This window comes from Anoplopoma fimbria, chromosome 18 (assembly GCF_027596085.1).
Source record: "Anoplopoma fimbria isolate UVic2021 breed Golden Eagle Sablefish chromosome 18, Afim_UVic_2022, whole genome shotgun sequence".
Taxonomy (NCBI): domain Eukaryota; kingdom Metazoa; phylum Chordata; class Actinopteri; order Perciformes; family Anoplopomatidae; genus Anoplopoma; species Anoplopoma fimbria.
In genome coordinates, this window is record NC_072466.1 from 5,395,658 (window position 1) to 5,418,731 (window position 23,074).

Sequence of the window (23,074 nt, forward strand, 5' to 3'; positions counted from 1 at the left end):
ATTACAAATCATGTCAACACACAAATTCTCAGAAAAGCCTCGTTTTTTCTTTGCATTCATTCTTGTATCCCATTTATATTCTTATTCTCAATAGCCCTGCCTATCAATCTGTGCTGTGTGTAATTCAATAGTACAAACATGGAAACTGTGGCAATTAGCATGATATGGTAAGCAGCGTATGTCTGTGACCTTTATGGATTATGTATGGGATATAACACAAGGCATTACCTACAACCCAAATTCAGCTCTGCATCACGGTGTACATCTACTACACACAAGCCGAGATTCAATTTCCTTAAAGCCAACATACGCAGTGTATAGTTAATGAGTCAACCCGACTCGGAGGTGGAGGCCATTAAGTGAGCAAATCTGGAAGGAAACACACATTTCCCTGTCAATCACACATGTCATAAAGTGGAGACACCCGGGGACAGAGATGTTCTTGTATCTTGACAGTTTGAAAAAGGCTTTGGCGTCTCAGCGGCATCCTCAGCAGAGTCGGTAGCTGCTTCTTAAGAAAAGCATTATCTCATCCACAAAACACACGCAGACTCACACACATTTCATGAGCCACTCTGCTGTCACAGGTGACAGCGGATAAACATTTGGATTCACTGCTTTTTTTTCCACTCTTTGCGTTCCTCCGGCTCAAGTGTATTCTCTTAACTTCAAGAACTGCAACACAGCTAGGCATTTAACAATCACCCTGTAACGCCACATTTCATATTTGTTTCCAAAAGTTGCCTGCCAGACGAATGAACTTAGGTCGTTCTCTTTAGTTGCTTGCAGTTATTTCTTTCTCTTATGAATAGACAAACCAGTCAAATAAATAATTGTCAATGCTCTGGAGGTGTTGTAAGGCTGAAAAAAAAATTGTTTTCTAACATCACTTATGGTCCGTCCTTGACATCACACACTGCATATGTCTTCAATGGTGTATGTGATTGCCTCTATATACATTCCCCTATTACAGAGTGCTTGAGTGAGTCACTGAATATATCTGTATATATCGGCCTACTTGAGAAGAAACTGGTCAGAAGTGTCAAACTATCTCCAACTCTCTCTATTTAATGTTTGTTTTTGCTGCTGTCGTTTTACTTCTTTTGGGTACATTTGTATTCGTCTAATTTAAAATTTAAAAACAGCTCATACATTCTGAATAGCATTTTTTATAATTTCAATAGAATAATCCTTCCACTTTAGCATAATTAAAACACATTCCCATTTAGTCACCCCATTATCAGATACCCACTCATCATCATGACAGAAATATTTCAACTGGAAGACATTTGCCCCGTTAGGTAGGTCCCTGCTTTAGGTAAATATTAACCTGCACAAACCCATGTTATCAGCAGTATCACTGACCAGAGGATGTGATGAATGAGACTCTAAAGTGCCCCATCACAAGACAACGAGCTGTTCACAAATCACTGATCGACGCTTGAATCATGAAGTTTAAAACTTTTCTCTCAAACAGGAGCACACGTTGGCTCCATCTAGTAGAAACCGGACTCTAAAGTGTTACATCAGTCGTCTTTATTTAAAGTCTCTTTCTTACTATCTACTTTCACATCCCTGAACTTTTACTGCTGTCTGGATGGCCAGGTTGAAACTTCAGTGAAAAGAGTGAATGAGGAAAAACAGAATGCAATCATTAGCTTATGTGCTACATTCATTATAAGATAAGTGTTTCCTTTTTTTCTCCATATAAAGGAAGCTTAATGTCAGCTGGTACTAATTAACCTTAGAAAAATCTGCCTTTTATTGCTCACATTTCTGAATATCTGTGCATTATTTCACAGTTTAGCTATTCGGGTTGAACGAAACATTAATAAATACATGCACCTTCAGATTGTAAACATTGATAAATAGCTTACAGGGCTGCAAGCTCCAACTAACATAAAAGGTCTTACTGCTGGCATCTGTGGTATTGGTTGGCTTTACATGTCAGCTGATGGTGTTGACTGATTTGGAATCCCAATTAAAATGGAGCTAAAAGATAAAACGGAACAGAAGACTAAATCATAAGAAAAGGTTATTTTTCCATCACTCAGTCCAGCCAATGAGGGTATAATGAGAAAGTCCACACAATTTGAAACCGTGACATTAAATGTACGTTCTTTTGGAGAGAGAAATGACATACTTACATGTATTGACTAATCATTTAATAGAACGCCAGTGGCCAGAAACAGAAGAGGGATATTGACAGTGAATTCACATTGGAGACGCAGGTTATGAGAGAGTTATATAACGTCCCTTTTTATCTCACGCTCAATGCTCTCTGATTTAGATAATTCATGCTTTTATTTCATCTCATCTAAACTACTGCAACTCTCTCTATACAGTACCTGCCTCTGTCAAAAATCAATCTCACCTCTCTGGCTTGTTAAAAACTGCTGCAGCAATAAATCCCTTTAACTGGCTCTAAATGTAGAGACCATATTACCCAAGTCTTAGCACATCTCCACTGAATAACTGTTATTTTCAGAATTGATTTAAGATTTTACTAATTGTTTTTAAAGCACAGAACAGACTAGAGACAATTTGGTAAGCACTTTGTAAAGATAGTTTTTTTTAAAAAGTGCCATACAAATGAAGTTGATATATTAGCATATGCCAAGGTCAGTAAACTAGTCCATTATCATATCCTCCATCTACTTCTGATTAACAAGTTCTGGATTCATCAGTGTCATAGGGGAAGAGAAGATTATGGTCCACGCTGACCCAGCTGCCCATGCTCCACTTTTTAATAACTATGATAATACCAGAATACCAAGGAGACCAGTTATATTATCAGAACATCTCCACCACGCATCAGAGCTTTACCATCAAGTATATCTTTATTTTAAAAAAGAAAAAAGCTGCGTCTGAAATCTGCAGCAGAATCTTTCTGACTGTGTTTAATGTTGTAAAAAAAACATTGGATGAAGGTTTTTGAGAGAAAATTAGCAATAAAATTAAGGTACAAACTTAAAGTGAGACTTTCTGTCTGTAAATATAATATTTCAGTTATTGTTGTTTTTCTACTGTTTTTTTTATTGCTTATCTATAATACTTTTTTTTCCTTTTTTTTTATCTTCTCTTCTACTATGTCTCTTGTGTGCACTTTACTCTACGCTGCTGTAAGCCTGCAAATTTCCCCGCTGCGGGACTAATAAAGGATTATCTTATCTTATCTTACGATAAGTCAACTTTGCTAAAAAAATTGTCTACCTAGCTCGGCGCGAAGGTGCATTTGAACATCAATGGCTTCCATCACTTTCATGAAAATCTACATTTAGATTCCTCAACCACAGATCTTCACTTCTAGTAAAACCTGGAGTAACAGTGTCTCCGTTAAATTAAATCTCCGTGGTCTTTTTTCCGTTCCCTACTCGTCCAACACTTCCCCTCCCGGAGACTCAGCCTCCCTTCGTTTCCGCACTGAGCTGCAGCGCACGTCAGAATGGCCGGTGCTGCAAATGTGCACTCATGCATATTTCAGATTTGGTTTCCTCCTTGCCCTTCTTACACATTCAAACCTCCTCTCCTGCAATTTTATCTGACCATAAATATTGAATAGCAAGCAGGCATTCTGTAAATTGACTACATTTGTGTACAAGAGAGATAAGTGGGCATTACTTCACCTGGTTGTACTAAACTTTGCTGGACAGCTGCAGTGACTAAAATTGTGCCTGTTCCCTTATGCATGGGAGAAAATCTAAAACTGGAGGTATTTTAAAAAGGGATTCTGGTGAGTGTGTGAGGTGAGAAGAGCAGAGCAGAGAGGCTTTATCGGGCGATGATGCACCGTCACTCTTCCTTCCCCATTTCTAAATCCTTGCAAAGTCAAATGAATGTTTAACGACGGTCTGCTCGGAAACAGAACTTTCCCATTTGCTCTGGAGGTAAACTGTGTCTCCGAATATTGTTTTACAATTTCCACAACATCATTAATATCTCACAAGAGAAGAGTGTGCGTGTGTAAGGTTGGAGTTAGTGAGTCTAAATATAGGTATATATATAAGTATGTAAAACTTTATGTACCGCCGGGTGGATACACTCTTTGATACAATACAATAGATTTGTAATAAACACTAATGTCTGACAAAGTTTGACAAAAAAAACAAAAAAAAGGTTCATCTACTATATTGTCTTTTTCTGGAGCTTTTAAGTGTATCATATGGTCTTCATAGGCAGCGTTGCTCAGTTGTTATGGAGACGGATCTGTTGAGCTGAGATTCATTTCCATGACAACTGAGTAGAGTTGTGTGTCTATCTCCCTCCGATGATTCATCATGTAGCTAGATACACAATCAACAATCCACAACAAAAAGCTCTGAATGATACAATTCCTTATGATAAGATTCAAAGTCCATTCAGTGCAAGTTGATTCATTTGCATTTAAAACTTTATATTTGAAGTGATATTAAAATATATCAATTATTTCCTTGAGTTTTGGACACTGAATACTCCAGAAAGTTATGTCTACTGCATTGCCGACAGTGCAGCACAGGAAGCGATACGTTGGAGGCATTAGCGGCTGATCAGAGACTTGACAGGGGAGGAAGTGGAGATAGCACATGGTTCAAAGATAGTTCATCCATCTTTAAAGTTAGTTTTTCACACATATCACACATAAGTGATTTTGAGACTCAGTTACTAAAAGCTGCTGTTACATTGCTATAAAAAAAAGTGCAGCATTCTAACATATATCTGACATAATAAGGTTTGACTGAGTTACATTTCAGGCGGTAGCCCTACCGCTACCGCTAGCTTTGCTCTCCTTGTGATAACTGCTCATCTTGGTAACTCTACTGTCATTGCCAAAGTCAACTTCTTACATGCCCAGTAGGGTTTGTTGTGCAACAGGCAGATTTGATGATACAGTTGCATGTCTAAGTGTCTAGATAGTAGTTACTTACATCAGTTTTCTGATATGTATTGGTAAGTGTTTACACTGCTACAACTGAACATACTGTATCTGCTGATGTATGGTTGGAAGATCTGGAAAAGGTCAAGACTAAGATTTGATGCTAACCTTTAAGAAGCAAAGTCAAAAAACAAACATTATAAGCTTAATAAAGATCTTCAGTGTTTGTGCTGTATGTTGAATACATGAAAATTCTCGCGGAACGATATCTTAACGACACACCACCACTTGTTTCGCAAAGCTGGCCTAGTGGTACCTCCTTCATCAGTTGCAAACGAAAGCAAGAAATCATCTGCAGAGTAAGCGAAATTTAAAACACATATCTTAGGCCCCAGTGTAGGAAATCAAGCCTCATTTAAAAAAAAAAAAAAAAAAACATTGGCAGTATCACAGGCGCTGGGGCACAAAACACAAGTCAACCTGCTCACAAACAAGTTCTACATGAATTATTGATGCATTCTGGAAGCTGGTTTCCTTTTATCATCATCACAGCTTTCTGTCATTGAACCCTGACTGTGGCAACATGCCAAGGAGTAAAACCTCCACCATAGGGACACTTACAGGAGCTACTCTCCTCACGGTAATATCAGGCGTAGAGATGGAGCCTCTGTTTGTGCTTACATTTGCATTACATATCTCCTGCATCCTATTTTGCCTCAGAGATTGCATGCGGTTCGATGGCGATACAGTTCATATTCAAGGCATTTTTTGGATCATTACCAAGCAAATTATAGTGGTGCTTCCTTTTTCTTTTTCAACCGCAAAAACTGAAGTGCTTCTCCATAGCTTTAATAGCCTGTGAGAATAATGGGTGGCCTGAACATGAAAAGCGCAGATAATCACACAAAGAGAAAAGCCCTGGTTGAGGCCTTCTTCTACAGAGGGGGCTCGTGTCACGCGGCAGGATTACAATACCACCTCGGGGGAGCTTCTTAACGGGGCAAACGTACACCCGGCGCTGACATACTGATTATGACATACACGTATGTAGGCACAAAGTGACAAAGACACAATGGCATCACTTATGCACACACACAAACGCTGCAACATTGCAGGGGGAAAAAAAAGATGTCTGAATGTGCCCACTCTTTCTCCCCGCCTGTCTCTTGGAGCGCAGAAAAACGTGTCTCACTGCATTCCCACTCTGAATAATTATCCCCCCCCTCCCCCTCTATCTACTCATCGGTTCATCTCATTTTTTCAGTCACTCCTGTCCGTCCGTCTCTCAGCAGGCATCATACTGTGCTCTCCATTCACTCTTGCTGCGAATATCAGCCGTGTGGAGCTGAACTCATCTCTCAGAGCCAGATGGACACCTCGCTCGCTGCCACTCTCGTCCGCTCAAGGTTAAACACAAAAAAAAAAAAAAAAAAAAAAAAAAAAAAAAGGACAGCGAGCATTAGCATGGCTCAAAACACAAGGCGTTCACACATGCGCTTGCAAACAAACAAACACACACACACACACTGGCACCGCCATCCAAACACCTTTCATTTTCCTATTATCGCATGCATCTGCACATTAGCACCGACACATTCCCCCCATGCATCAGCACCTTCACAATATAACGGCCACTCACACATGTCCGCTCTTTGGCAGGAAAGAAAATGAGTCCTAAATGTTGCTCTCAACCTTCAGGCTGACCTCGGGGCTGTAATTTATGTCAAGAAAGGATTCACATGCACTGAATGCACAAACAAAACCGGTTCACATGTACAGGCACACTCGTACACGTAAAAATACACACAGGCGGTCCTTAGGGCCGCAGACTAAAAGAGTGGCCTGCCTGTGCCAGTTCTGGCCATCCAGCCATTAAATCTGGCATTCATGAATGGAAATGTATTCAGCTTTCGACCAGAATTTATTCCAAAGCAAATTTGATAAGGGTCATTCACATGTTGATTCACATGCTGACAGCCGGGTTTTTACCAGGCACGTCATGATTGTTTTCTCCCCTCCAAACAGTCTAAATATAAACAGCAGGGAGCTCACGCTGAAAAAGATTGCATTTTTTTTGCTTCTCTATAAATAACAGCAAGCTTCCAATCAGAGTTACAAAGTGCGGATTGTATCAAAGTGTGTTTGACTTTGTGTTTATGCGTGAGTGTGTGTGTACGTGTGTGGGTGTGCCAAACAAGTTGTGTCTACCTTAGCGGGTCGGAATGATGGATGTCTTGGGTGTGAAAGCTTCATACCTGAATTTGTCAGGAACCCCCGGGGGGAATTGTCGAGAAAATCCAACGACAACAGGGCTGCGTTTGATTTTCAATTTTTGATCGCTACAGCAATGCTCATTCCTCTACTTCGCAAAGAGGGGGAAACACATTGCTGACTGAAAAAGATGGGAAACACATGCCAAGAGTCTCCGTCTGTGTGCGGGGAGACATGAAAACAAAATGCAAGGCCAGCTGCCCATTTTAACAACACCATGTACAGACAGTCCCGTCCCCATTCACCAACTCTCCATGCGAGAGCTGCCTACTCATATTTGAGCAACAGAGGAAAAGGAAGAAACAACCAGCGTAGAGTCTCTTTGCATTGTCGCAGCGGATATATCACAAACTGGTGTGTTTGTGGAGGACGGACTGAACTGAAGTGGCCAGGGAAGGTAGGGTTTTGACCTGTGTTTGAAGACGTGTTGCAGACCCTTAATCCATAAAAAAGGATCTTGTCAGTGGGGTGATGTGATGCCAGCAGCCTGCTGGGAAGGCTGTCGAGATGGCCAAGCCCTGGAAGGCAGTCTGGCTGGTGGGACAGTATGGCCAGAGAAACTACCATCTGCTGGGGAGAGATGTGTGTTTTCACATACGCATCCCCCTTTGGCAACAGCAGTTTGAGAGGGCTTCTCAAGGACTGGAGACGAGGTTGAACAAGCTACGCAACAATGAGGCCACAGGATGACCCTGCACAACACGCACAATTAACTCAGTGAAGAAGAACCAAATCAATTGGTATTTCATGTGCACAGAGAGTAAATGAACATGAATATCAAAACATATTCACACACACACACACACACACACACAGATGAGCAGCATTTCTTCCCAAGTGCTCGTAATTCCAGACATTTCAGCCCTTCATGGCCAAACATAAACACATGCTTAAGCAATTAGCAGAGCATTCATTTCTATTAGCTTAGTGGCCTACAGTCAGGATATTCTGAAGAAAATGTTTTAGTAAGCACACAAACAGCAGTCTTTTTCTGTTGCAACTCTTTTCTGCACATACACACACTCATACACCAACAAAGAGCAACTAAAGGTCTGCCTGTGCTCTAGCCTCGAGCCTGGCTTATCCTCTTTCAATTTTCAATTTTCTTGCTACTATCTACCACGTCAGATTAAAATTGCCAGTGGAGTGACTGTACTGGATGTCTTGTTGAGTACAATTAAAAAGAAATACACAATTATCTTGTGCAAATACGACCACAATTTTTATTTAAAAATCCAGCAATTATCATTTCTTAATTCCTACTATTTAATTTAGTAACAATAGAATGGCATTAGGGGGGAAATAGAGAACGTTCAATCGTGCCACGACTACAGTCATGGTGGTTATTTCAAAGTGTCTACTGTCTAATTTTAATAGAGTTTGACTGCAATCATGCATAATTTGATTTGCATGCTAAGAGGAAGGTGGGTAAAGAAAAGTAGCCAGGTTGAAAGCCATCCATGGCACTACAACCTGACCCTTTCCCCTCCGCCTCCATCACCGCTCTCTCTCTCACGGCTTTGCCTTTTTTAAGGGCCATCTCAACCAGTTAATGGGGACTGGAAGTGGACTGGAAAACTCTCTCTCTTTGAACTTGTGCAAACTCACCAAAGTCCACTACCACTGTGAACCGCTGTGATATATGGGCTGATATGAGCTTATTATGAATATATTTGTATGACTGTAAAGAAATGCCAATTTATGTTTTGAGTTAATTATTAAACTTTAAAATATCTCACTTAGTACTTATCGCTGTCGATGGGACTCAGTCTGAAAAGGTCTTTGGTTTTGGAAACGAGGGGTGCAGGTTCAAGTCCCCCCCACATGGTCAAAGTACCAAACAGGGAGTTGAGAGGTGCCAGTTCACCCACCGGGCCTTGCAGAGGAGCCCCCAACTGCTCGGGGCGCCACTCCACGGGCAGCCCCCTCACTCTGACATCCCTCCATTAATGCATAAGTAGGGCCTGTTCGTGCAAGTGTGTGTGTGTGTGTGTGTGTGTGTGTGTGTGTGTGTGTGTGTGTGTGTGTGTGTGTGTGTGTATTTCAAGCCTGTGTGTGTAATGTGTAAAAATAACAACAAAGTGAAAAGATGAAATTTCCCCTAAGGGATCAATAAAGTGCGTCTTCCTTAAAAAATAAATAAATGAAAAAGTCTACGGTATCCTTTTAAGTTACAATGAGGAACTTTAAACTGGTTATGAAACATTCTCAATTTAATACAGATGCCTCTATTTGACCTACATAAGTAAACAAGGCCGTCAGAGAGAAGACTTTTTTATAGAATTCTTAATGCCTGTCATCGATGCCACCTGGGAGTCAACACTCACACCACACTGGTGGAGGCCCAGAGAGAACCAGAAGCAGGACTAAGCGGAGCAGAATGTCAGATCCTGCTGCAGTAAAATTTGTTTTTTTCTAAGGGGACTCTGGTGCTGAAACATGTTTTTTTCCCCAAGGCATCGCCAAAATCAAAATCACAAAATATAAGTTCCTCATAGTACCTTTTAGAAAATGTTTATCTATGTATTCATTTTCTTTTAAAGAGAATAATATTGGAAGATATATATATATATACAAATTCAACTCTTAATTATCAATATCTGCCTAGAAAATCCAGTATTAGTTGTGCTTAACCCACTACTCATGTATAAAAGCAGACGTTGGAGAATGTCTTATTGTGTAAAATTTTATTATGGTGCAACTTTTCAAATATAAGTTTGGTCTATGTCGATGGGTTTAGACATCAAAGAAGAAAAACACACCTTTCTTCCAAATTCAAACATCTAACTGTGTCCATGGTGATGGAAATATCCTGCTAAAGGTGGAAATCAAGCACAACCCCATCCCACCCACCAGCCCCCTTAATATGGAAAGATGCTGCAAGCTTGTTTTCATGCAGCGTGGCACTCAGTCACAGCAGTGAGGAGGGATTTGTTTGAGAAAGTGTGACATATTGCACAAACAATTTTTATTTTTTTCACCACGAGTACGTTTGGTATAGAAAGCTGCGTCTTCGTTATTTCACTGCCGAACTTGTTGTAAGTTATTAAGAAACAAATCGAATGTATGATATATTTCTATAGACAATGCAGTCTATTAATATTGATTCCTTCTCTCGTCATCTGGTGCATGTTGATCCCAAAATTGCATTTGCGTCAGTGACAGCTCGTCAGACTCAGGAGAGCAATCCCGACGCCGCGGAGAGATATGTGACAACCATCCTGACTGTTTTTCATAGTTCATCAGTCTGTCCCAGAAATAGAATGAAATCAGTACTGCTTTTGTCTGTTGGAGCTTATTCAGCTTGGTTCAAAATTAATTTCGACATGTGATGTTTTGTTGGACTTCATAGTGTCTCCCTCTAAAATGGTCCTGTCATTTAGGTTTGTCTTTCTTTTCTAATTCATTGTGATAATCAATATATCTAAATGACATCTCATTTTAGTATGCTGATCCAAAAAATAAAAAAAAAAGACAGAGTTTTTGTGTTGATTAGACGTCGCTCATACAGCACTCCCCGTCACTCAGGGGTTCTATAACTATTGATCCAATAACTGCACAGAAAACAGTGACATCAATCTCATGAGAATGTTCCCAATTATTTTTTTTCTTTCATTGATCCTTAATTTGCTTTGTCACATATTGATTAATTCTTTCATTTTAGCATCTCTCCATTTAGTTTTACACTGTCTAGATTTATTTTGCTTAGTTCTGTTTTCACTCCAAATTGATTCACTCTGGACAGAATTTTGAGTCAGTGTTCTGATCTATTTAGCCTCCTCTTGTCTGATTGCCTTTTGTTTAAACATCTGCAGTTAATTATGGATTCGCACACACATAGATGATTGTTTTTTTTTTGTCTTTAGGAGAATATACAAGGGTACTGGTCAAAGTCATGTCTCCACAATGGGTGTTCATCAATGTCAGACTTTTGCATGAAGGATATGAGTCAGAAAATACAACAAATACATGAATAAACACAAGCTAATAATCAGGCTTTTGTATCTGGATTGATGATTCATAAAGCCTGGCACTGCTTGTCCTGCAGGACACCCAGTCAACTTTTAGGTACATACTTTGCTCTGCAGCCTTAAATGTGACCATCAATGAGTGTATATTCAAACAAATCATATATATTTAAGAAGGTGGGTTGTTGATATTTGATTGAGATCCCATATGAGACCCATTGTCAGCTCCAGACGTACGACACCTCAATGAGTGTGTGATATTTATTGCAGCGGTTGCCTGGGGCGAGTGTGCTCTGACTTATTTGCTGCCCCGGGACACCTGACAACTTCTCTTTGATGTAAACCTCTCAATTCCTCAGTCCTCAACTATATGGGCACTTTCACAATGCAGAGAAGGTGTTTATCTGTCGGGGGGGGGCGTCATAAGAAATGATTTGTTGATGATTTGATTTTCATCCCAGGGAATATACGGCTGCATAAATAAATGCTTCCAAAACCGGCTGAGCACAGAAGCGACCTGATGATGGAGCTGTGGCTTAATCTCTTAGATGAAAGGAGAAAACTCTGTGAAGAAACTCTGAGCCAATCTGCTCAACTCTGATATGTGATTCCGTGTGTGTGTGTGTGTGTGTGTGTGTGTGTGTGTGTGTGTGTGTGTGGGAGGGATGTTCAATTGGAAGTTAAAATTCACTTTTGGATCATCCCCTGAATGCTGTATTGCTTGTAAGGCTTTCATTAATTAATGCATCTTCTTATTCACCTGCAAGAGGTTCCTTCAGTTTCACATTCAGGTCATTTGGATCCTCTGTTATGACACAGATGAAAGCCTAGTCACAGACCAGCATCAAGCTTGTACAGCAGTCAATTTAAGAAAGTTAGTATCCTCATGCATCATGTCGCATCTTTGCAGGTCTTGTAAAAAAAACACGCATTTTCTTTACTGGTGGTTGAATATCTTGAGTTTTTTAGCATCAGTGTACATAACATTTGTCTCTGCTGACATCTAATAGCCTCCTTCACCGTCTGTGTATCTGCGTTGATAGGGAGCAGTCAATGTGACAACACGCAGGAAAAAAGGTACTTTGATAATGGTAATTTCTGTAATGAGCTACAGCTGTGCCACTCAGGTGAAGAGCAGCTTGGAGAAAGAAAAAAAAAAAAAAAGTATGTCCCTGATAACGACCAAACAGGTAGCAACGGACCCTCGCCCTTGTGTTAACCACTCTTTGAATACTTGTTTTTTAATTTATGGTTTCACACTCTTTTGCCTCCGGGCGTTGTCCTTGGTTGTCTTTAAGTACCCAACGGTGAGATCTGATGCTCTGTGTGTTTGTAAGGTCAAACTGTGAGAGCATAATCTGAAGGACATTCAGCAGCTCTGTGAATACATTAATTATAAATCCATACAAGGGAACTTTAATCAGATGCCTAATCAAAAGTAATAAAGTAAACAAGAAAAACAATCGTGCCCAATCATACAAAATGTGCTCCATCGTCAGGCAGCAAAGACGGAACTTACACAACATTTATGGCCCTTGGCATATTATATAGATCAACCTTGTTCCTTTAGTATTCTCTGACAAAATAGAGACTAATCATATTAAGAAACACAGCAAAATATATTCAGGAATCAAAAAATGTTCAATAATTTAAAAGAATAAATATTACTGCTTTTAGTGGAGTTTCTTTGTATGTAGATGTATATTTATTTATTTTGAAATACCTTTTTTTTTAAGGTCTTTTTTCATTTATAAGTGCATTTTCCCCGAGTGTCACATGGAGTCGTCATCACATTTTGTGCCTAAACATAGTCAGAGTTGAAGGAGAATGTTTTCCTGTTGAGTTTGAATGCTATGATGCAGTCCATATTATCTGCCCAAAAAAACATGTTTTGTTGCTGCTGTTTACATTCCTACTAATGGAAATAAAATAAAACAAATGCACTAAAGGAATGCTCTTCAGTTTTTGTTTTGTCTGTGTAGCAAATGGAATACAACTGCATTTCAAAGTGCAACCCTATGTTGCATAATGCCAATAAATTATCCTTGAAATCTGTATTTTATGTCATACTGAAGGTTCTTGGACTCCATATATCCAGTAATTAATGCCTCCTCACCTCGCACCACAATGGTGGTGGACTTCTTGGCCGGGTTTCCCACGTTGTTGCTGGCCACGCAGCTGTAGACCCCCGCCTCGTCTGAGGAGATGGCTGGGAGAGTGAGCGTGCCCCCCTTCACCACGCTCCTTTGCGGCAGGCTGTCATTACTGCTGATCCAGGTGAGAATGGGGGGCGGCTCTCCACCTGTGGTGATGCACACCAAGGACACCGTCTGGCCAGGATTAACCACGATGGGATCCTCCACCAGCAGCTTGATGGACGGCGAGGCTGCGGAGGAAGAGCGTGCGGAGTCTTAATTGGCAGGAGATGGACAACTTTGGCAGTTATGACAGTTGCAGAATATGTCAGTTCACTTCATCTGTCTATTTCCATGCCTATATTTATTATTTATATTTATATTTATTGTGCTGTTTTTATTTTGTTATACACTTGGAATAATAACAGAATAACTGCAAAAACAGTAATTTGGTGTGCGATTATAAAACGATAATGTAGAAAAGTCTTTGGCCTTAAGTACCTGTCTTATTGGTGAGTCTGAAGATCACACTGCGGTCGGGGATCCCACACACATTTCTGACGGAGGCGACGCAGCTGTAGTTGGCGTAGTCCTGAGGTCGCAGGTTCTTCAGCTTCAAAATCTTCGTTTCCCCCTGCAGCTCAGACCAAACCAACACTGGTATGCAAATGTGTGCAAAAATATCAACATAATCAAGTTAAAGAAATGCAAGAAAACTAGGCGCTGGGATGGCGGATGACAAAGGCCAAACACCTCCAAAGAAAGGTCAAAGATATGAATATGTATGCAGCTTTTTAATGAAGTCCAAAATGAAAAAGAAAAAGGTTTGCAGATTCCCGAGAATATTACAGTTAAATATATAATGGTGTTGGTTTTTTAAAGGGAATGAACGCGTCAACTTGCTTAATATCAACGCGCGATGACTTTCCAGTCGATGGCCCTGCGGTATTTTCACCATTGAGCTGCAGCGATATGGATGGGCCCGGCAGGGGGTCCCTCCACAGAAACGGCTATCTCACTTATAATGTGTGTTTGATTCCAGCTGGGCCTGTCAACCACGAGCCCCTCCCAGGAGGCTATGAGGAGGATGTGAACCCTTTTGATCTGGCTGACTCCAGGGCGTGGGCGTTGGGTCGGAGGGGGGCGACTGATTAAAAGGCAAGTCAGCCGCCCGCTGCGGAGGTCCACACAACATGGCAGTCACTCACGTCTTTCACATCCAATGAGGATCACGGATAAATTAATTGTATTAGATAAGCCACGGACCCCGCACTGCTCTTTCTTTTTTTTTTTTTTTTTTTCTCTGTCTCCTCCTGTGCTTCAGAGCAGATATCAGGAGATGAGGTCCGTGGTATTCAGAGCACAAGCTTTACTCACAGCGGGGGGGGGGGGGATATGGAAGGAAATATCTATTTGGAAAATGCAAAAGGGCCAGAGAAAGGAATAGAAAGGAAAAAGACATTAACCCGAATTGGACAGGGGGATTGATAGTCATATCAACGGAGAGATTGAACGCTAAAGTACACATGAGCTTCGGGAGCGGGACTTATGGCTGTCGGTAAAAGGGCAAAGAAATTCTGGAGGAGTGCATTGTCACTGTCAGGTGAAAAGCCCCAGTTTTTGCTTTCATGTTTTAAATTACATTTTTTTGAGGCATTAAATGGGCCTCTTTGGGAACATAGAATCAAAACCAGCTTGATGAACTTAAAATGCATGGCAATAAAGATGCAAATGAGGGCTGGAAGCAGGAAATATACTAACTTGACTACATGGAGGCGAAAGGAGAAGATGAGTGAGGAAGCTGAACAAAAGAGCGATAGAAAATATGGCGATGTGTGCCTCAGCTGAGTGATGAGAAATATGTTTCTAACTGGTTACTTCCTCAAGAGCTAGACTGCACACTCAAACAGACTGCAAGAAAAACATCAAACTCCATCATAAACATCAAAACATATATCGACTACTTTAAAAAGAAATGGCTCCATTATATCTTGGATAATTGTCCTATTCTCCGGCACTTTGTGGGAGAAAATTGTGGAGAGAGAGAGGTGGAGGAAAAAGGAACGGACAGCAGAAAGGACAGAGTTTTGTACAAGCTAACATAATTATGAGCCCGTTTTTCCGTACAGGGTTTGAAATGCATTTCTACAGTATCAGTGATAATATAAAAAAAATCATTTGGTAGACTGAAAAAGGTGTGAGGGAATGAAGCTGGAATGAAGAATAATGGAGGGAGGAAGTTATAGAGGTGAACTTAATTCACAAATGTGCCTGGTTAAAAATGGCGGCACTCTTAGGGACTCAACATCGCCCCCGTAGGCTCCGCTTTGTTCAGCTATGAATTTGTAACTGTCTGAGTATGTTTCAGGCAAGTTCAGACATATTGGTTAAAAAAAAAAAAAAAAAATGATGCTATTAGGCATTTATATGAGCAAATTACGAGGAGTTTTGTCGGGATTTATTTGGGGATGGACCGCCGGAAAGCTTATCTCTGGGTTTGGGTTGAGCTCGTATTTCCAGAGCCAATTAAAGCTTTACTGTAATAGAGGGCAGGATGAAGAAGCAAAGAGGTATGGAGAGCAGGACGGAGAAGGGAAGAGTGTCTGATGAGGCCCAGCTACGCAGCTTCTTCAGCCTCCTTCACCCACTCCATTAGTCCCCAGCCATCTTTCTCCATTTGGCCAAACATCAATTTCACTTCCCTTTTTCCTCTCTCTGTCTGCTCCCTAAGCCTCTTTTCCTCTCCTTTGCGTGTCTATTTCTCTTTCTGAAAGATTTCTATTCTCACTGCTTGGCCCGGTTCAACATACAAATCACAATTAACTCAATCAATTCAAAAACTACAATTCCCTCACTAGCTCCATCAGTCCTTTGTTGTTTGCATTTGATTCCTTATAGAGGAAAAAGTTTTGCAATTTCCAAATTGTAAAGAAAATCCAAAATTGAGGGGAGCTGATTGTGAAGAGAACCTGAACTTTTCTGTGTCTGCAATTATTCAATATGCATGAAACTTTGTGAAACTGGGTTAGTGAAAGTGATACTGCAATTCATATGGTTAATGAGTACGGCTTAGCTTTTACAGCAAGGGGAGGAGTTAGGATTTAGGGAAAGGATGTGAACATCTCTGTTGTGAACATACAGGATGGAGTGTGCTGTATTATTGCACTTCTTACTTATTAAAGATGCTCAATGAAGTTATTTACATACTTGTGTGTCTGTTTAAGGCCCTGAACTTGCAGCACATAAATTATGGCCTTCAATATATTACATTACATTACATTACAGTCATTTAGCAGACGCTTTTATCCAAAGCGACTTACAATAAGTGCATCTCCTTTCTTAAACAAGCATCTAAGAGCATAAACCAGAGCAAAAGTATAGTGCAGAGGCAAATTGCTACGAAAACAATAATTGCAACAGACTAATACGAATACAATAAGTGCAACAAACTAATACGAATAGGATAAGTGATATTGTTTCCCTTGTGATAATAATAAGACCATCGCTATCAAAATTGGGTTACTGAACATGCAGGGATCATCATTTAGTGTTTTATGAATGAGTTGTTTATGACCTTAGTGTGCTGTAAACAGATTATCTTGTTTCAGCTCATTCTATTTATTGTGACGGAAACATTAGCCAACAACAAAATGTTTTACACACAAATGTTGTGCAGTCAAACAAACACGGGAGTGCAAACAACCCCTCGTGGTGAGAGAGCATTGTGTCATACAAATGTGTTCTTGTTAAAACATTTTAAACCTGCTCTGCTGCTTCAATCTATTTGTAGCAAATAAAATGTTTTCTGTATTTTTTTTCCCCTTTTCATTTTGGTAACACACACAGGAGGGTGCCCCTGGTCATGAGGGCATCTCTTAATATTGTATGAGAGAACGCTGTCAGAAACAGATTCAGCATTCTAGCTCCTGATGAACACATCTTTTCAGTTGCATCCTCTTTTTTTTTTTCCGTGACAGCCTGCATAAAGCAACGTTAAAAGAGTCAGGGATTGCCTAAGTCCTCAAGTTTTATATCGGGGATATTCGTGTGGCTTTTAGGGAATACATCTTTCTTTGCGTGTGACACTCTGCCTGATTGTGATTCCTTCATCCACACCGTGTTGCCTCTGTCTTACCTGAGTGAAAAACGGCTCGTAGATCTCCACTCCCTTGTCCGAGCCCTGCGTCAGGACCTCCCTCCCACGGTGCCAGCTGTAGCGGACGGGCGGGTTGGAATTGGCCACGCAGCGTAGAAACACCGTCCTCTCGTAGTAGAACTGCTCCTTAGCTTCTCCTATACTCTGGTGCACCGTCACCACCGGGTCATCAAGGTCTGTGAGAGAAGGCAAACAGATGGGCGGAAATATATCAATAAACACTCTTCTGTGAGTCGTTCATTTGACTAATGAGAAGAAGATTCAACTGATCGATCAGGGACACAGACCACGATTCATGCATAAATATATTTTTGTTTAGCTGTGGTAGCATTAACAAAACATTTTGAGCGTCGAACACTTAATTTCCTGCATTCTTGTGAATTTTCCGCATCCATTTATGATGGAAAACTCTGTATTTATGTAAAGGAAAACACTACATTCAGGCACCAGGTGACAATTCAAAATATAATGGAACATAATGCATTCTGTATTGCTTTAAAATATTTATTCTCCTGTAGATCATTTTCTCATTAAATGTTATATCTGCTTAGTCAAAACACCTGCAGGCGTTTTTTTGCCCCCTCCTCTTTTGTGTCTTAACCTGTTTAAATGTGCATGTGGCACCTACATTCACCTCAATGATAAATTAAATTCATTTCAATAAATTCATGAACCTTTAGCGAGATTTCTGCTAATGTTCAAGAATATCTTCACATTCAAAAACATATCCCACATATCTGTGTCCTTTGGGAAGTCGGGAAAGAGTTTAAATATCAGAAAATCATTGTAATATTATGAGGATAAAGTCATTATATATCCAGAAAAAAAATCTTTTGATGAGGCATTCATTTCACTACTTCGTGTCTTATTGTCGGTGGTTCGACACCCGGCTTCGGCAGTCGATGTGTCCTTGGGCAAGATACTTAACCCCAAGTTGCTCCTGAAGGCTTGCCATCGGTGTGGACTGGATGTTGCATGAATGTTAGTTAGAGTCTGATGGTGGCACCTTGCATGGTAGCCTGTCATCAGTGTGTGAATGATATGTAATGATATGTAATATACTACTGATTGTAAGTCGCTTTGGATAAAAGCGTCTGCTAAATGACAGTAATGTAATGTAATGTAATGTATTGTCCACACAAATGGAAAATCCACCAACTCTGACAAAGTACAGGCTAAATCCACTTGATCATCAACATTCAAACCAGATGTGTTATTTGTGCTAGTTAGCCATAACTACAACCAACTTGGAGGTTCTTATAATACTGTGTAAATAACACCTAGTATGATGTTAGTTTTCCAGACTTCGGTGACTTCACAGAAGGCTTCGACCGATGATCACACAAGAAGCGCATTTCTCCCACTGGCAACAACAATTCTGCTCCTTGGTCTCTCTGTGCATGTGTGACAGAAGATAATGCTAAATCTATATGAGAAGTTTGCTCATTTATTGGTTTGTACATTTCAGTCCTCCCTTAAATATTGGTAGTGGCATTTCCATTCTGTCCATATGCAAACCTAAGCCCTTGATCCGCTAACACGAATACAATCTCCCGTCATGATTGTGGTTAAAGGTCTGACCGAGAGGGTCAGATTTTCTCATTGCATCAGGAGAGCCAGTTATCGGCGTGCACACAGAGGAGTCGATGTGTGAAGGGAGGTGAGAAAGCTTGCTACTTGAACTACTTAAGTCAATAGGATGCAGCCCAAGGGCACATTGACTTCCCAGTCAATGAGCGAGCTGCTACGTGGTCCAAGTTGTTCTCCATCGTGAGCTTCAAACATGAGCGGGGGGTGACAAATAGCGTGGACAAAAATGATATTTGATGTCCGACTCTTCAAAGAATAATGTTTGGCTGGCCTCTCTGATTCAGGCTCTGACACATCTGCTACTCTTCCCATCTCCCAACAGATCTGAGGGAAGTTTTACCCCGATGCTCGACAGTTGGTTATTTGAGAAAAGCGCCTGTGGTTGATTAAATGGATTCAAAGTTAATCATCTTACCCGGCTATCGCATTAAGCCTTGGCAAATAGTGTTCATCATGGCTGTGGTGTCTTTTAGCATGCTAATACTCCCCCTTTTAAATTATGTCCATTTGCACGCTCAACGAAACGTGGGGAGTTAGCTGTTACCCTTTCATCTCCGTCATAGATGCAATCAGTTTTCTTTAACACAAGCAAAAAAAAAGGCAATTTAAGGGAGAGGATGAGAGAGAGCTAATGCAAGTTATCCCTCACGCTCATATTGCAAATGATAAAGGCTGACCTTTTTTGCACATGAAGGGGAAAGCGATTGCATTAATGAATGAGTCAATGAGTGAGCAACAAGGTGGACGATTGAGTGATTGAAAGAGCCGGCGTGCAAATGTGTGAGCGAGGGTGCAAAACCGCTTCCAGTAAATGAATACCCAAATCTTTAACGATTATAAGCCTCCGGAGAAAAACTCCACACGCCTTAGGTATTATTAATGGATGGATTCATCGCTTTTAATTCAGTAGCTGTGGCCCACCTCTGGATTTGCTGAGGATCAGGTCCTAATCAAGGCGCCTGCGGGCCACACTGCACATCCTCCGGCCTCCAGAATGCTGATTCCTCACTTTCATTAAAGACATGTTCTGCCCTACAGCCCCTTAATCAAAATCTAGCAGCGGTCAATACTTCATCCAGGATCCATTACAGTGTCTCAGGTAAGAGCAATTACTTTTGGGGTGTTGGGAGAGAAACACGGAGGGGGTAGAGGGTGACAACGCTCCGGAGAAGACATTTTAGAGGAGCAGATTGCTAAGTAAATACACTGATTCATTATAGAGAGGAGGGGGAGAGTATGAACGCTACATCTTATCTCTCCAGCTTCCCCCTCATCTGTTACAAACAGTCAATTTACCAACTGTGGCAGGAATGGAGTGATTCAATGACAGCCCTATCTCCCCGTGTCTTTGAGCACCGGACCTGATGGGATGTTGTCTTTTTTTTTCCTTTTTCTTTTTCTTCCTTGTGGTGACAAGAGTGGGAGCGTGTGTTTCTGCATGCTTGTGAATTAGGTAAGCGGCGGTTTGGGCTATTAATAGGGCCGGAATGATATGCAGAGAGGAAGTGGATGCTAGGAGCGCAAGGAAATAAATATGGAAATATGGAAATGTACGCACTGGATTAAAATTTGATGTATTTCAAACAAAAATTCCACCTCCGCCATCAGTCCCCCCCCCCACCGTAAGGATGTTGTGTGTGTGTGTGTGTGTGTGTGTGTGTGTGTGTGTGTGTGTGTGTCACTCTTGTGCAATTAGCTTCTGAAGTCACGCTTGACTGATTGTGAAGCTTAAATCCTCGAGCCCAGAGGAAAACTGCGGTGTACGGGCCCGCCTGCGCCAGAGTTGTTAGGGTTTGTAATTGCAGGTTTATGGGTTCACAGGCCGGTAAATCTGCCCATGTACAGCTAAACGCTCCAGCGAGCTAACCTTAGCGTCACTCCTGCTCACTCCCACCAAGCATGACAGGTCTAAAAAGCTCTGGGTTTTTCTTTGATATTAAGACACAGGGGGCCGGGGGGTGCAAACGGGAAGACACATCGCGTGTCTGAGGAGCTCTAAGAAGAAAAGCAGGGGGTAAAAAAAAAAAAAAAAAAAAAAAAGGGTAAAAACATTGAGTTTATCTCCAATCTCTCTATCCTCTGGAGTGAGAACGAGTGGAAACAAAACCCGAGGATGATATTCCGGTTTGAAAAGCAGGATGGGGATTTCTGCTTTATAAGGCCTACCAAAACATTTGTTGGACAAATAGGCACAAGTGAGTGGTTTCGGATAAAAGAGAGGATGAGGATTAAAGAAGGTGCTTCATTATCACATCAAACCATAGCTCCTTCCTTTCATGCCCCCCCGAAAACACCTGCACAAAAAACTCACACACATTACCTCACTCCACCTACCGACACATCCTTGTACGGACTCACACACACACACACACACACACGTCTTTTGGGCTATCTCTCGGGTATTAATCTAATGCAAGTTTCTTTTCTGTGATTTTTCCCTCGGCTTTGATGTCTTTCACTCTCTCTGCCTGAATCTGTCGAAGTCACCTGGGAAGAGAACACCTATGTGGCTCCCAGGCTGTCAGCCGTGAGCGACAGAGGGTCCCTCGATTTATTTTCACCTAATCACCGTCGCAGCTTGATTACCTGCGGGAGTCGCTGACCTCAAAGACATTAGCGCGACGTCTTTGATGAGTAAAAAAAACAAAAAAAAAACAGCCAGGTTATGTCAAAGGCGAGCAATTTGCTTTTATTTATGTGCCAGGGGGGAACCAGAAAACAGCGGGACGGACAAACAAAGGGTCGAGAGCATGCGTCAACTTCTAAATTGCTGCTGTGGAGATGCGGCGTTAACGAGGTGGTGATACTGTGTAACAGCTGTCTCCAAATAAGGGCGACTTGTTCGCTCTCTCCCTCTCATAGAAGTGGGTTTTTTTTTTTATAGAAATATGGGCATGAGGCATAAGTGATTAAGGAAGTTATTACTTGGCAGCCTGCCTTGTGACTGACCTCATCTTCAAGCCTTTTTTTTTTTTTTTTTTTTTTTTTTAGAAGCTGGAGTTTAAAAGTAAAAAAAAAAAAAAAAAAAAAGGTAGAGACACCTCTACATAAATAGGAAGCATTAATAGGTGAATTCATTTCCTGTCTCTTTAGATATTCTACATTAAATGGCATCTGTTCATGCGGATACTGGAGGATGTGTGATCTTTAAAAAAACATCACTGCTAGCTAAACAGAAGCCTCTGATAAATGAGGGACTGAGATAATGGCCATTGAGGGTTCAGCATGAAATATTTCCGCGTTGCTGATGGAAAATGCGTGGGATTAATGTACTGTAAGAAGACCTTAAATTTGCAATATGCGACATCAGTGGACAATGTGTAAACACACATCAAATAAGACGGATAAAACATGATCTAGATGGTGTGTAATTCCAGTTTGCTGAATTGCTGTGCTTTAATGCATTTCATTTATGCGTGTCGGAAGGTTAATAAGGCACCGTGGTGATATATATCATCCATCTCATGTGGAGGCCTCTGATGGAGTATGTGTACCCAGCATGTAATTTACTGTCGGTACATTTCCTCTCCCTCCATCTCTCAACCCCAGTGGCAACAGTGACCTCTATCTCATGGCTGCACTCCACAATAACCGGCTCCTGCTAGCTGTATCTGTCTGGTGTCAGCTGTTGCTTCGTACCAAAGTGTGATTGCGGCGGCGGATTGGATGTGTTGTCGGAGAGAGTGGGCCGGGGCGTGATGCATCTGTTCCTGCAATAAGTCCACTCTGACGACGGCGCCTGTGTAACAGAGATATCTCGGTAAACTGAATATCATTCTCTGAGACATAAGAGACGGGCGTGAGCGGCTTCTTGTGCTGCAGCGCTCTTAATCCAGTAAGAAGAAAGGTGATTCAGTCTGTGTGTGAAAACAGAATCTGGCAGCGTAACATGTGTATGTTGAGAAACAGTGACTGGACACGTCATACAGCTAAATGCATATTTCCACATATGAATACGGTAATGTAAACATGACTCATGGTCCAGCGTTGATTTGTATCTAATGATTGTTATGATATTTTATGACTGATGATAGCCGTGCGTCTAAGCTTTGGAATACAGTGACGTCATGGTAAAGATCATCTAAGTAATAGCCTCCGGAAA

At 41.1% G+C, this 23,074-nt stretch overlaps 1 protein-coding gene across 1 annotated transcript in view; it reads right to left on the bottom strand.

Moving 5' to 3' along the window:
- Positions 1-23,074, bottom strand: part of LOC129106749 (MAM domain-containing glycosylphosphatidylinositol anchor protein 2-like) — a 163,741-nt gene that overhangs the window by 64,961 nt on the left and 75,706 nt on the right. The window contains exons 4-6 of the mRNA XM_054617963.1: positions 17,362-17,558; positions 13,728-13,866; positions 13,208-13,477 (exon numbers count right to left, since the gene is read on the bottom strand). Of these exons, the coding sequence (XP_054473938.1) occupies positions 13,208-13,477; positions 13,728-13,866; positions 17,362-17,558 (606 nt within the window). The remainder of the gene's footprint in view (positions 1-13,207; positions 13,478-13,727; positions 13,867-17,361; positions 17,559-23,074) is intronic.